The sequence below is a fragment of the Carcharodon carcharias genome, chromosome 19 (assembly GCF_017639515.1).
Source record: "Carcharodon carcharias isolate sCarCar2 chromosome 19, sCarCar2.pri, whole genome shotgun sequence".
In the NCBI taxonomy this organism is placed as follows: Eukaryota; Metazoa; Chordata; class Chondrichthyes; order Lamniformes; family Lamnidae; genus Carcharodon; species Carcharodon carcharias.
In genome coordinates, this window is record NC_054485.1 from 5,624,644 (window position 1) to 5,636,686 (window position 12,043).

The 12,043-nt window shown below is 46.4% G+C and overlaps 1 protein-coding gene across 1 annotated transcript in view; it reads left to right on the forward strand.

The window, feature by feature from the left end:
- The first annotated feature begins 7,943 nt into the window (after positions 1–7,943).
- The window catches only part of cd164l2 (CD164 sialomucin-like 2), a 38,285-nt gene continuing 34,185 nt past the window's right edge, over positions 7,944–12,043 (forward strand). The window contains exon 1 of the mRNA XM_041212074.1: positions 7,944–8,076. Coding sequence (XP_041068008.1) covers positions 8,001–8,076 — 76 coding nt within the window. The 5' untranslated portion in view covers positions 7,944–8,000. The remainder of the gene's footprint in view (positions 8,077–12,043) is intronic.

The following is a 12,043-nucleotide window of genomic DNA, read 5'->3' on the forward strand; positions in this document are numbered from 1 at the left end:
AAGCATGTGCAGCAGTGAATAGATAGAAAATAAAAATTGAGCTACTGGTTGAATAAAAGTTAAACACAAATCTGAAATCAAAACTGAAAATGCTGTAAACACCGAGCAGACCTGACAGCATCTGCAGAGTGAAGAACAGAATTCATGGCTGGAATTCTCCCACCCCGCAGGAGAAAAGTCACAGATCCACCATCGGAAAAGCAAGCCACAATTATCCCGACAGTGGGTCGGTTACCCCGCTGGCGAGTGGCGCAAATGCCATTTGCATTCATTTGCATGTCATGAATGCTCGTTAAAACAGCTGCTCACCGGAATCTTGCCAGACCACCCAATCTTGCGTCACGCCAGCGAGAAATTACGTCGGCCCCAAGCCTGTTTGAAAAGGGATGGCGGGCAAAAGTCGGACCTCAGTGCGCTGGTAACTTCAAGGTGAGTGGTACGTGCCTGCCATAGCGCTGCACCGGTCTTATTACAAGGAACACCACCCTGGTGGGGCTGTAGGGTTGGTCTCCTCCTTCTCTTTGCTGTCATTGTCCCGAGGAAAACCATTGTGCTGTGGTACACATGCAGCACTTCAACCGGGGCTGGGCTGTGAGGTGAGGGTGGGGTTGACGAACGTAATGGGGGCAATGGGGAGGGAAGGCTGTGGAATGGCAGTGAGAGGGCTTCAATGCTGCCTTTGTCAGGGTCCTAATGCAAAGGAGGAGGTGAAGGAGGGCGAGGCGACTCTGCGCACAGCACCAGCAGGAGGGACGTGGTCAAGCGGAGCCACAGCACGAACAGGAGGGTCAGGAGGAGAGACCCAAACAACGTGGGCAACTCGCAGACCTAGGGTTTATCATCCAAGAGCCTCCTATTTACAAATGAGTGACAGGCAATGCCATGCACATCTGTGCTTGTCCCAAGATCTGGTACATCACATATGCCGCATTCTTTGTTAAGACCTGACACCATGTGGAGTTGGAGGGTATTCCCTGCCAGTGGCTTTGAAGGTGGCCACAGCGCTCAATTTCTTGGCCTCTGGTTCTTTCCAAGGATCAAAAGGGACCTGTGCAGCATCTCTCAGTCTGCAACACATCGATGCATGAAGGAGGTCACAGATGCCTTTTACAGGAGGGCCCATCATTATGTCAGGTTTGCTCTGGATGAAGATAGCCCAGCTGTGAGATTCACCGGCTTCACCACCATCTCACCCTTCCCTAGAGTGCAGGGTGCAATAGGCTGTACCCATGTGGCTATATGGGCTCCATGGCAACAGCCCCTAATGTTTATAAACCACAAGGGCTATCATTCCATCAACCGGTGTGTGATCACTGGAAGCACATACTGCACATTTGTGCCCAGTACCCTGGGAGTTGCCATGACTCCTACACCCTGAGTCACTCTCAGGTGCCTGAGATTTTGGAGGGGCCATTATAGCTGCAGGGATGGCTGCTTAGGGGATAAGGGGTATCCACTGGAACGCTGGCTGATGACACCAGTGCGTTGCCCCCAGAGTCACTCTGAGTGATACAACACTGCTCACAGCTCCACACGCTCCCTTATACAGCAGGCCATAGGGATTCTGAAGATTGGTTTCAGATGCTTTGACCACTCAGGTGGCTCACTCCAATACACACCCGACAGGGTTTCCAGCATCATCGCAGTGTGTTGCACCCCTCACAACCTGATAATGCAAAGTCGTGACCCCCTGCCAGAGGACGACTGGGAGGAGGATGAGAGCTCATCGGAGGATGAAGATCCGGAGGTCCAGGAACTTCAGGAGGCTGCTGAGGGTCAGTATGGGTGTGATCACAACATGAGAAAGGAAGACATGGGAGACATGCCCGTGATATGTTAATAGCTGACAGGTTCCAGGGAGAGTAAAGTCAAGTGAAGGAATGTGGCCATATCTCTCCTAGCTCTCAATGCCATTTTCTTTCAACTCAGGGGATGTCCACCCACTTGTCACGAGAACAAGTCCCGGATTCACACTTGCCTCATGAATCACCAGGCCATGATCTTTGCTTTAGACCATGGGGCCCTGTGAGTGAGCTCACTCTGGGAACTGAGAGTCCACTCAGGAACAAGATCAATGCGAGAGAAGACTTGAAGCCTTCACCTCCATCTAATGATGTAAACACTGCTGTGACTGAGATGTGGACATGCCTAGGGATCCCCTCCCCCCATGGATGTGTTTTCTTCTGCCACTACCACTGAGGAGACAGAAATTCCACTAGTTTATCAACATTGATGAGCTGCCTTCGCTCGGTGGTGTTTCTTGAGGAAGAAGGGTTAGAAATACTTACATCACACACTTCCAATAAAGATTTCAACACATCTCCCAGACCTCAAAGGTGCTGAGATTAGTTCAACTGAGGTTAACATCACAGGAATGTCAATCTCACAGTAGGATGCTATCACTGAGTGGGAGGAAGGATAAACCTCGAAATAAGAGGGTTCCAAAATCACATCTGAAATAAAAACAGAAAATGCTTGAGAAACTCAGCAGGTCTGACAGCATCCGTGGAGAGAGAAACAGAGTTAATGTTTTGAGCCCATATGACTCTTCTTCAGACCTAAGAAGAAGTAGAAATGAGATGGAATTTATACAAAAACAGAATTACCTGGAAAAACTCAGCAGGTCTGGCAGCATCGGCGGAGAAGAAAAGAGTTGACGTTTCGAGTCCTCATGACCCTTCGACAGAACTTGCGTTCGAGTCCAAGAAAGAGTTGAAATATAAGCTGGTTTAAGGTGTGTGTGTGGGGGGCGGAGAGATAGAGAGACAAAGAGGTGGGGGGGGTGGGGGTGTGTGGTTGTAGGGACAAACAAGCAGTGATAGAAGCAGATCATCAAAAGATGTCAACGACAATAGTACAATAGAACACATAGGTGTTAAAATTAAAGTTGGTGATATTATCTAAACGAATGTGCTAATTAAGAATGGATGGTAGGGCACTCAAGGTATAGCTCTAGTGGGGTTTTTTTATTATATATGATGGAAATAGGTGGGAAAAGGAAAATCTTTATAATTTATTGGAAAAAAAAAGGGAAGGGGGAAACAGAAAGGGGGTGGGGATGGGGGAGGGAGCTTACGACCTAAAGTTGTTGAATTCAATATTCAGTCCAGAAGGCTGTAAAGTCCCTAGTCGGAAGATGAGGTGTTGTTCCTCCAGTTTGCGTTGGGCTTTACTGGAACAATGCAGCAAGCCAAGGACAGACATGTGGGCAAGAGAGCAGGGTGGAGTGTTGAAATGGCAAGCGACAGGGAGGTTTGGGTCATTCTTGCGGACAGACCACAGGTGTTCTGCAAAGCGGTCGCCCAGTTTACGTTTGGTCACTCCAATGTAGAGGAGACCACATTGGGAGCAACGGATGCAGTAGACTAAGTTGGGGGAAATGCAAGTGAAATGCTGCTTCACTTGAAAGGAGTGTTTGGGTCCTTGGACGGTGAGGAGAGAGGAAGTGAAGGGGCAGGTGTTGCATTTTTTGCGTGGGCATGGGGTGGTGCCATAGGAGGGGGTTGAGGAGTAGGGGGTGATGGAGGAGTGGACCAGGGTGTCCCGGAGGGAGCGATCCCTACGGAATGCCGATAAGGGGGGTGAAGGGAAGATGTGTTGGAGGGGGCTGGAGCAGGTAAAGCAGGGTAGAAGGTCAGTGATAGGTGGGGGCTAAGGGGAGATTGACAAAGATGTCATGGACACAAGACAAAGGGAATGTTAATGGTAGTGGTGAAGACTAAGGAAGGTGCTGATGGTGCTGATAGTGGCATAAAGGTGAGAAAGCTGAATGTGTTAATGGCAGAAGAAGGGTCAGCCCTCTGTGAAAGAATAACATGGACGTGTCAGTGAGATGTTCCTCAGAAAATGAGCTCGTGCCTAATCTGTGCTCCACCGACGTGTGTGTCTCTGAGCTGACGGAGGGTGTGTGTGAGCGCCGGGATGGATCCTCCAGAACTTCCTCCTCGGATGATGTCTGGGGATTCACACAGGTGCTGGACTGGCTTGGGGGCCTCGATCTGCTGGTGCCCAGAAAATAGAAAATAGAGTTTCAGCTAATGAGCATGAGCTAGGTAAGACTGCATGTGACTCACTGTGAATGTCAGGATTTGATGGAGCTGTGATCCATACTGAGTTGGTGGGAGAGGCCGATCTCCACTTCCCCACAGGAGCGATCCCTGTCCTCCCCAGGCAGCTCGGCTGCAGTCCCCTCAAACTCAGTGAGGGTGATGATGTCTGTCGCCCCTCCCCTGGTCTGCACTGTCTCTCGTGCCTGCTGTGTGCCAGCTTGGCCTGTAAGAAGAGGAAAAGAAGGCAGGTGATGAGAAGGGATGGAGCAGAGGTTGGGTGAGATGCATGTCTCCTGTGTGTGATGACCCCTTCCCTGAAGGGCCAGGGGATGGAGTGCGAGTAACAATAGATGGGATGGTGGTGTTGTGAAAGTCTCGGTGAGAGAGGGAGTGTTGATATGTGTCTCCAGCTAATGGTGTGTGGGGTCACTGAAGAGAGCAGCCATTTGAGTGCGTGATACCAAGATGAGAGTTTGATATTGGAGGGAGTTGAAGGATGACTTACCCTGGTGGAGCAGATGAGATCACTCATCCTCTTCCTGCACTGGGTGGCACTTTGGACGCGGGTGCCAGCAGCGCTGACCTGCTCCGCGACGGGTATCCCAGACCAGAGAGGTGAGGCTATTGTGCTCCCTGCAGCCATCCCTGGGATAGAGCACTTGCCTGTGCGCCTGCACCCTCCTGACCAAGACCTGGTGGGCCTGGTGTGTAAAGCAGGTGCTGCCTTGTTTTTCAGGCCCTTGGGCTTCCTCTTCTGGCTGTCAGACATCTCTGCTGGGCTGGAGCCCGTAGGATTGTGCGTTGGACTGACCTTTAAAAATGGCGCCCGGACCTGTGAACCGACGGCGGCCGCATGAACCAACTCCCCATCTGCCAGGTGATTCGGACCATTACCTGTCTTTGCATAATTAATGAGGCTCCAAGCACAGAATCGGGCGTGAGTTCCTGTCATTCCAGTCGGTGGGGTGGGTGCGGCTGATACCACCCACCACCGCACTTAGTCTCACTGATGGAAAATTCTACCCAACATTTCGAGTTAAATATGACTCCTCTTCAGAACTGAAGAAAGATAGAAATGTGATGGGTTTTATGCCATTGAGAGGAGAAGGGGGGAGGAGGGGAGTGGGGGGGGAGAGGCAGGGGGAGGGGGAGAGGAAGAACAACAGGGAAGGTTTGGGTTAGGGTAGATGGTGGGAGAGGGTAAATGACAAAGATATCATGGAACAAACAGCAAAGGGAGATGTAATGGTTGTAGTAAAGAAACAAAGAATTGGTCCAGAGTGAGTGTGAATGGCAGACTAATGAACAGCTCTGTCTAAACACAAAAACATGAAAAATAAGATTCAAACCGGAAAATGGCAAAAAAAAAAATCAAAATTGGGGACAGAGTTCACGGTCTGAAATTGTTGAAACTCAATGTTGAGTCAAACGTCTGTAGAGTGCCTAATTGGAAGATAAGATTCTGTTCCTTAAGCTACTGGTTGAATGCCTTTCCTTTTCCTAGCCCCAGAATCTTATTGAAAATTGTAGCATTCCTACCACAAGCTGAGTTGAGATCACCTAACTCATCACAGGCATGGCATTAACTTGCACATTTTTATTCTACCTCATTTATTATCCCCTCTAATAACTGAGCCATTGAGGTGCACTTTAACTATCTTTAAAAAGTCGCTATGTATGATAGCATTCTTATGGTATTGGACCAGTAATCCAGAGGCTGGGCTAATAAATTGGAGATATGAGTTCAAATCCCACCACGGCAGTTGGACAATTTAATTTCCATTAATTACATCTGGAATAAAAATTAGGATCAATTATTGTGGCCATGAAACTACCAGCTTGTCATAAAAACCCATCTGCTTAATTGACGATGGAAGGAAATCCATCTGCCATCCTTACCCAGCCTGTCTTGTGTGTGGCTCCAGACTGACAGCAATGTGGTTTCCTCTTAACTGCCCTCTGAAAGGGGCTAGCAAGCACTCAGTTATATTCAAGGTGACAGCTCACCAGTTTCCTGGTAAATAAGTAAAAATATTGCCTTCTTATGTGACTGTGAGCTGCCAATTTGTTTCTGACACATAGCCATGTGGAGAAACTGGGATGGAATTTCTCAAAGCTGGTCTCAGAGTGCTTTGCACAACTTCAGTAAAACTCTTGGGAAATTTATTGAGCTTAGTACTTGTAGAATTATTCATAGACTCATAGACTCACGGACATTTACAGCACAGAAGGAGGCCATTCGGCTCATCATGTTCACACCAGTTAACAAAGAACTGACTACACTAATCCCATTTTTCCAGCGCTTGGCCCATTACCCTGGCGGCTATGGCAACGCAAGTGAATATCTAAATACTTCTTAAATGTTACGAGAGTTTCTGACTCAACCACCCTTTCAGGCAGTGAGTTCCAGATACCCTCTGGGTGAAAAAATTTCTCCTCAACTCCCCTCTTAGCCTTCTACCTCTTACCTTAAATCTATGCCCCCTGGTTATTGACCCATCTACTAATTGAAAAAGTGCCTTCCGCTCCACCCTATCTATGCCCCTCATAATGTTGTGCATTTCTTTCAGGTCCCTTCTCAACCTTTGTTGCTCCAAGGAAAACAACCCCAGCCAATTTTTCCTTATAACTCAGACCCTCCAGACCAGGCAGCATCCTGGCAAATCTCTCTGCACCCTCTCCAGTGCAATCACATCTTCCTATAATGTGTTGACCAAAGCTGCATGCAGTACTCCAGTTGTGGCCTAACCAGTATTGTATACAGTTCCAGCATAACATCCTTGCTCTTGATTCTATGCCTCAGCTAATAAAAGCAAGTATCCCAAATGCCTTCTTAACCACCTTAACTACCTGCCTGCTACCTTCAGGGATCTATGGATATGCACACCAAGGTCCCTTTGATCTTCAGTACATTCCAGGGTCCTACCATTGATAGTGTAATCAAGTATGACTGTCTCTTTAAGTATTCTGAGGCAGATTTTATGAAAGTTTGTGTATACATCACATTGTTGTGGCCTGTTTTATCAATGTTCAAAACAACTCAATGAAAAAAGCGAATAAGGCAGGACAAGCAGAAAAAGCTGTAACAACAATTCTCATTGATGTGTCCAATTGCACTTTGTCCCACTTGACATCTATATGATAACTTTGAGGGTATCTGCTTCACCCTGATGTCAGATCCAGATGTCATGGTTATTATGTCATAAACCAAAAAAAAGGGATCGAAGAAGACAAAAGCTTGGAAACCAGTGTCATAAATTATGAGACTGCACTCAGTAAGAACCCCAGAGCTGTTGAGACCTTTGCAGTGTGCTATCCCGACAGATGTGACATTCTGGTATAAACCTTCCACTTCCCACTTGGGTTAATTGCATCGGCTCCAATGCGTGTTTGCGCTGCTGGCATTTGGCAGTCAGATTAATTCATCGCCCTAGCCTTGGTGCTATAAACTGAATGGCACTGCATCAATCATGTCTCCACATGACAAAGGGGGAGAGGGTTTATTTTTCGAGCAGTTAGCAAGCATACATGTTGTGCTGCATATTTCATACAGGTTATTACTATTTCCACCTCTTCCCCTTCCAGCCTGACACCGGATTACGTGTCCAAAAAAAAAAAAAATCGCACGCACGCACAGTCTCTGGGGGTTTTGGTTGTTAGGTAAACACACTGGCATCACTTGCGAAATGTGATCAGCGCTGCGGTCATGTGACAGTCCCCCTTTAATAACTTGTTACAAGCGCTTGGATACATTTCGCTCACGTGGGCTCCGGGTTAATTTCCACGCAGGTTCGCAACCTGACAGCTTCGCTGCTGGGATTTGCCAAAACTTCAGCGGATTTTCCTGGTCCTTCTTAATTTTCGCTAACTTTTTTTTAATCCCCCCACCACCCGACTCTCTCTTTTTTGCTCTGTAATTGCAGGCGCGGTTCCCAAGAGAGGTTTGAGAAGATGAGGTGGGCAGAGATTGCGATGGGAGTTTCTCTGTTGGTGTTACTCTCTCGAGTTTGTGAGGGACAGGAAGAAGGTACAGAATTTCTGGATGGAGGTGACTCTGCAGCCCGCAATGCATTGGGATTGAGGGGGTGGGGGGAGACAAGTGCTTGCACTGGTCCTCGTTCTGTGTTCATGTTGATTTTTAAGCTAAATCTGGGGGATGGACAGAATTCTTAGCTCGAGGTCTGTTCACGCCGGCTTGGACTGTGTGTGTTTCTCCGGTCTCTTAACTAGGACAGTTTGGGATGCATAAAAGTAACGCACGCATCATTTAATGTGACCATACTTTGGCAAATAACGTGGTTTCTTTAAAAAATTATTCCTTGTAACCTAGTCACAGATGGTTTGGTATTTAGTGGCTGTTTCATTAACACCTGTGCAGTTTTGACTGGCATTGAATGACCCCGGGGGAGGTTTGAAATGCATCACGGAGAAGGTGGAATTTTCCATTGTTTTGCTCGTGCTGCCTCCAGTGTTAAGGTAATGCCACTATGCACTGGGGAATTTAGACAACATAACTCCCTTCTTCTTTCCGTGTTGGTTGTCGTCTGGCAGTTTTGAATGTTTTGATGTTTATTCCAAATAAATGGTCGGGCAGTCTCTGAGCTTTGACGGGCAAGGTTGATACACAGAAGTGTACAAGTAGCCATGAGAAACGATATATTTCTTTGCAGTAGGGTGATTGGTGTTGTATTTGGCCTTTCATGCCAACCGGAATTAAAGTTTAATGTTAGAAGTAGCCAGTCCATATCGCAACATTAAAACTTGATGCAAATTAAGACTCCCAAATGCTGCTTCAAATTCATTAAATATTATAAGTGTTTCGATTACAGCAAGATAGGTGTTCAGCATTGAGCTGAATTTTCACTGAGCTGAAGATCATCCCCTAAATTTATGGTAATGAGGAATCTTTTGACCATTTACTCAGCTACTATCTGGGTTGTCTCTGTAAAAGCCCAGAATCTGACATTTTAGGCAGCATACTATTTCTGACACCAGGAACTGCCGTGGTTCAAACCTCTCTGATGTTTTGGATTAAAGAACATCAGAAATATGAGTAGGTCACTTGAACCTAATACGCCATTCACAAAGACGATAGCTTAAGTACCTCCGATTCTACCTTCCTGCCCTGTCTCTTCCCATCTTTTCCCCCATCCCTCAACTTCTTTAGTATCCAAAATCCTATCAACCTCTGACTTAAATACGTACAATGACTGAGCATCCACACACCTCAGGTTAGAGAATTCCAAAGGTGAAACTGAATTTGACAGGATTCAGATACTGGATGCAGTAGCACGATATTGCTTCACCTTTTTACACAGGAAGATGTACACACGGAGAGGATTCTGTGTATGGCTGACGTGCTGCTGAAGCTCATTTTGGTCAACCCTGTTTGATTGAGATCTTTTAAACATGGTTTGACCAAGAAATGACATTGTACTTAAGAGGGAGTCAATTCCTTTGTCTATACAGTACATCCTGGCATCTGGTAGTTTGCATTGAAGATTATATGTATTTAATTCTCTGCTGGATTGGATTTCCTGCTGGTGCAGATGGAGCTACTTCCAATTCAGTTTGGAGAATTAGAGGACCTGAACTTTGGACCCAAAATTGACAAAACTCTCTCTCTCTCACTCTCCCATATATTAATGGAACTCCTTAATCTCAGCTCCAGTCTGTGGTGGGTTAACTTTTAAGTTCTTCTGTGACAGGTGGGCACCATAGGTATAGTGTGTCCTGCAGACGGTAACAGCATACTGACTTTTGCTTGGTTCCTTTTTGATTTTGTTCTTCTAAAGAAATACTTGTGTTTATGATGGTGCTTTTCATAACCACAGGATACTCCTAAAGCGATCCACTGCCAAGAAATACTTTTTGAAGTGTAGACGCTGTTGTAATGTAGGAAAAAGAAAATTTGCACACAGCGAGCACTTGCAAATACCAGTGTGATTATGACCACACAACCTGTTTCAATGATGCTGATTTGAGGGATTAAATATTGGCCAAGACACCAGGGAGAATTCCCCTGGGATTTTTACTTCCAGCTGTAGACACCGTTTAATGTTTCAGCCAAAGTATAGCACCTCTGACACTGTGGTGCTCCCTTAGTACTGCAGTGGAGTTCAGCCTAGATTCTGTACTTGGGTGTTGTGGTGCTTGAACTGATAGCATTCTGACCCGGACAAAGGTGCTACCCCCGGGCCGCAGCTTTTATTTTTATTCTTTCTTGGGATGTGGCTGTCAGTAATTGCCCTCGAGTTGCTTGCTAGGCTATTTTGGAGGGCAGTCAACCATGTTACTATGGGTCACATGTAGACCAGAGCAGGTAAGAATAGGAGATTTCCTTCTCCAAAGGGCATTAGTGAACCAGCTGGACTTTTACTATCTATGACTAGCCTTCAATGCCAGATTTATTAATTGAATTTAAATTAAATTCCATGGTGGGAATTGAACCCATGTCCCCAGAGCAACAGCCTGGGTTTCTGGATTATTAGTCCAGCGACATTACTATGCCATCATCTCCCCTGGTTTTAAGTTTCTTGAGGTTAATTGGACCATTTATTTGATTAAGCGAATGATACCATTAGAGGGGTACTGTTGGCACTGACTTCTGTAAGGTGACAAGTCCTTGTCACTTCTGTTTTATCCATTGAAAACTGACCCAAGTCCATAAAGAGTACCCAGCTGCTAAATTCAGTAGATTGGAGTGGAATCATCTTGAGCTCTTCATACCTGAGACTCTCCTGCTGACTGTAAAGAAGTAAAGACTTTCTCTGCATATTTGATACCCCAAGTATACTTCTTGCATTACAAGTTAGTCCTGAGGTTCTGTCCAGGCAGTGTGGCTGTCGTTTGTTTTTAAACAATAATGTGAGAGTGATCAGGTCATTTTGCTTTTGAGGTGACAGAGGAATGACTTGTTCAGTAAACCAGGAGAACTCACTACTCTTTAGCAGCATGACATCTTTGGCATCCAGTTTAACAGATGGACGAGGCTTTGGTTAATATCTAATCTGAAGGACAGTATCTCTAGCAATGCACTGCTCCATGTGTGTTCCTGGGGTGGGTTTTGAACCCACGATCTACCATTTGTTACCTCTAGATTTGTTTATTCCAACACTCGAAACCAAAACCTCTCCTCTTTCACCCTCCATAAACTTGAGGTCTTCCAGAATTCTGTTGCCCTTATCCTAACTTGCGCCAAAGTCCCAGTCACCCACCACTCCTAGGTGCTATATGAATGTTGGGGGGAGGGGGGGAATGGAGGCAGTTAGCCCAGTTGGCTAGACAGCTGTTTGGTTAACAGAATGGACCAACAGCGTAGGTCAGATCCCTGTTCTGGCTGAGTTAGACCAGGGGCCTGTCTCCTCGCTCTACCCCATGGTAACCCATGAAATAAGCTGTGGTTTGGTAATCCTCATAATTGCAGATGCTATCTAGAGAAGGGAGAGATATGTGTAAGTCGTGTGCTACCAGTTGCACCAAGCTGACACTTTGGGCTGAATTTTTAGGCCCCACTGAGGTGAGCACAGAAGGGGTTGGGCATAGAATTTCACACTGGCAGCCAGCATGCCCCTTGGGCCATGTTCCCAGAGGTCTTATGAGGTTGGCAGTGGCAGGGTTACCCACTCGAGTGACAAATAACCAATTAAGACTGGTTAAACGCCTACTGCCAAAGGGTGAGGTGTTGAAACAGTCTAATTGTCTGGTGGCAGAGCCAGGGAGATGGTGGTGTAGTGGTAATGTCACTAGACTAATAATCTAGAGGCCTTGGCTAATGCTTTGGGAACATTTGGGTTCAAATCTCACCATATTCAATTAATTAATAAATCTGGCATGTAAAGCCAGTCTCAGAAATGGTGACCATGAAACTATCATTGATTGTTTTAAAAACCCATCTGGTTCACTACATGTCCTTTTTAGGGGAGGAAATCTGCCATCTTTACCTGGTCTGGCCTACATGTGATTCCAAACCCACGTCCCATGAAGGAATAAGA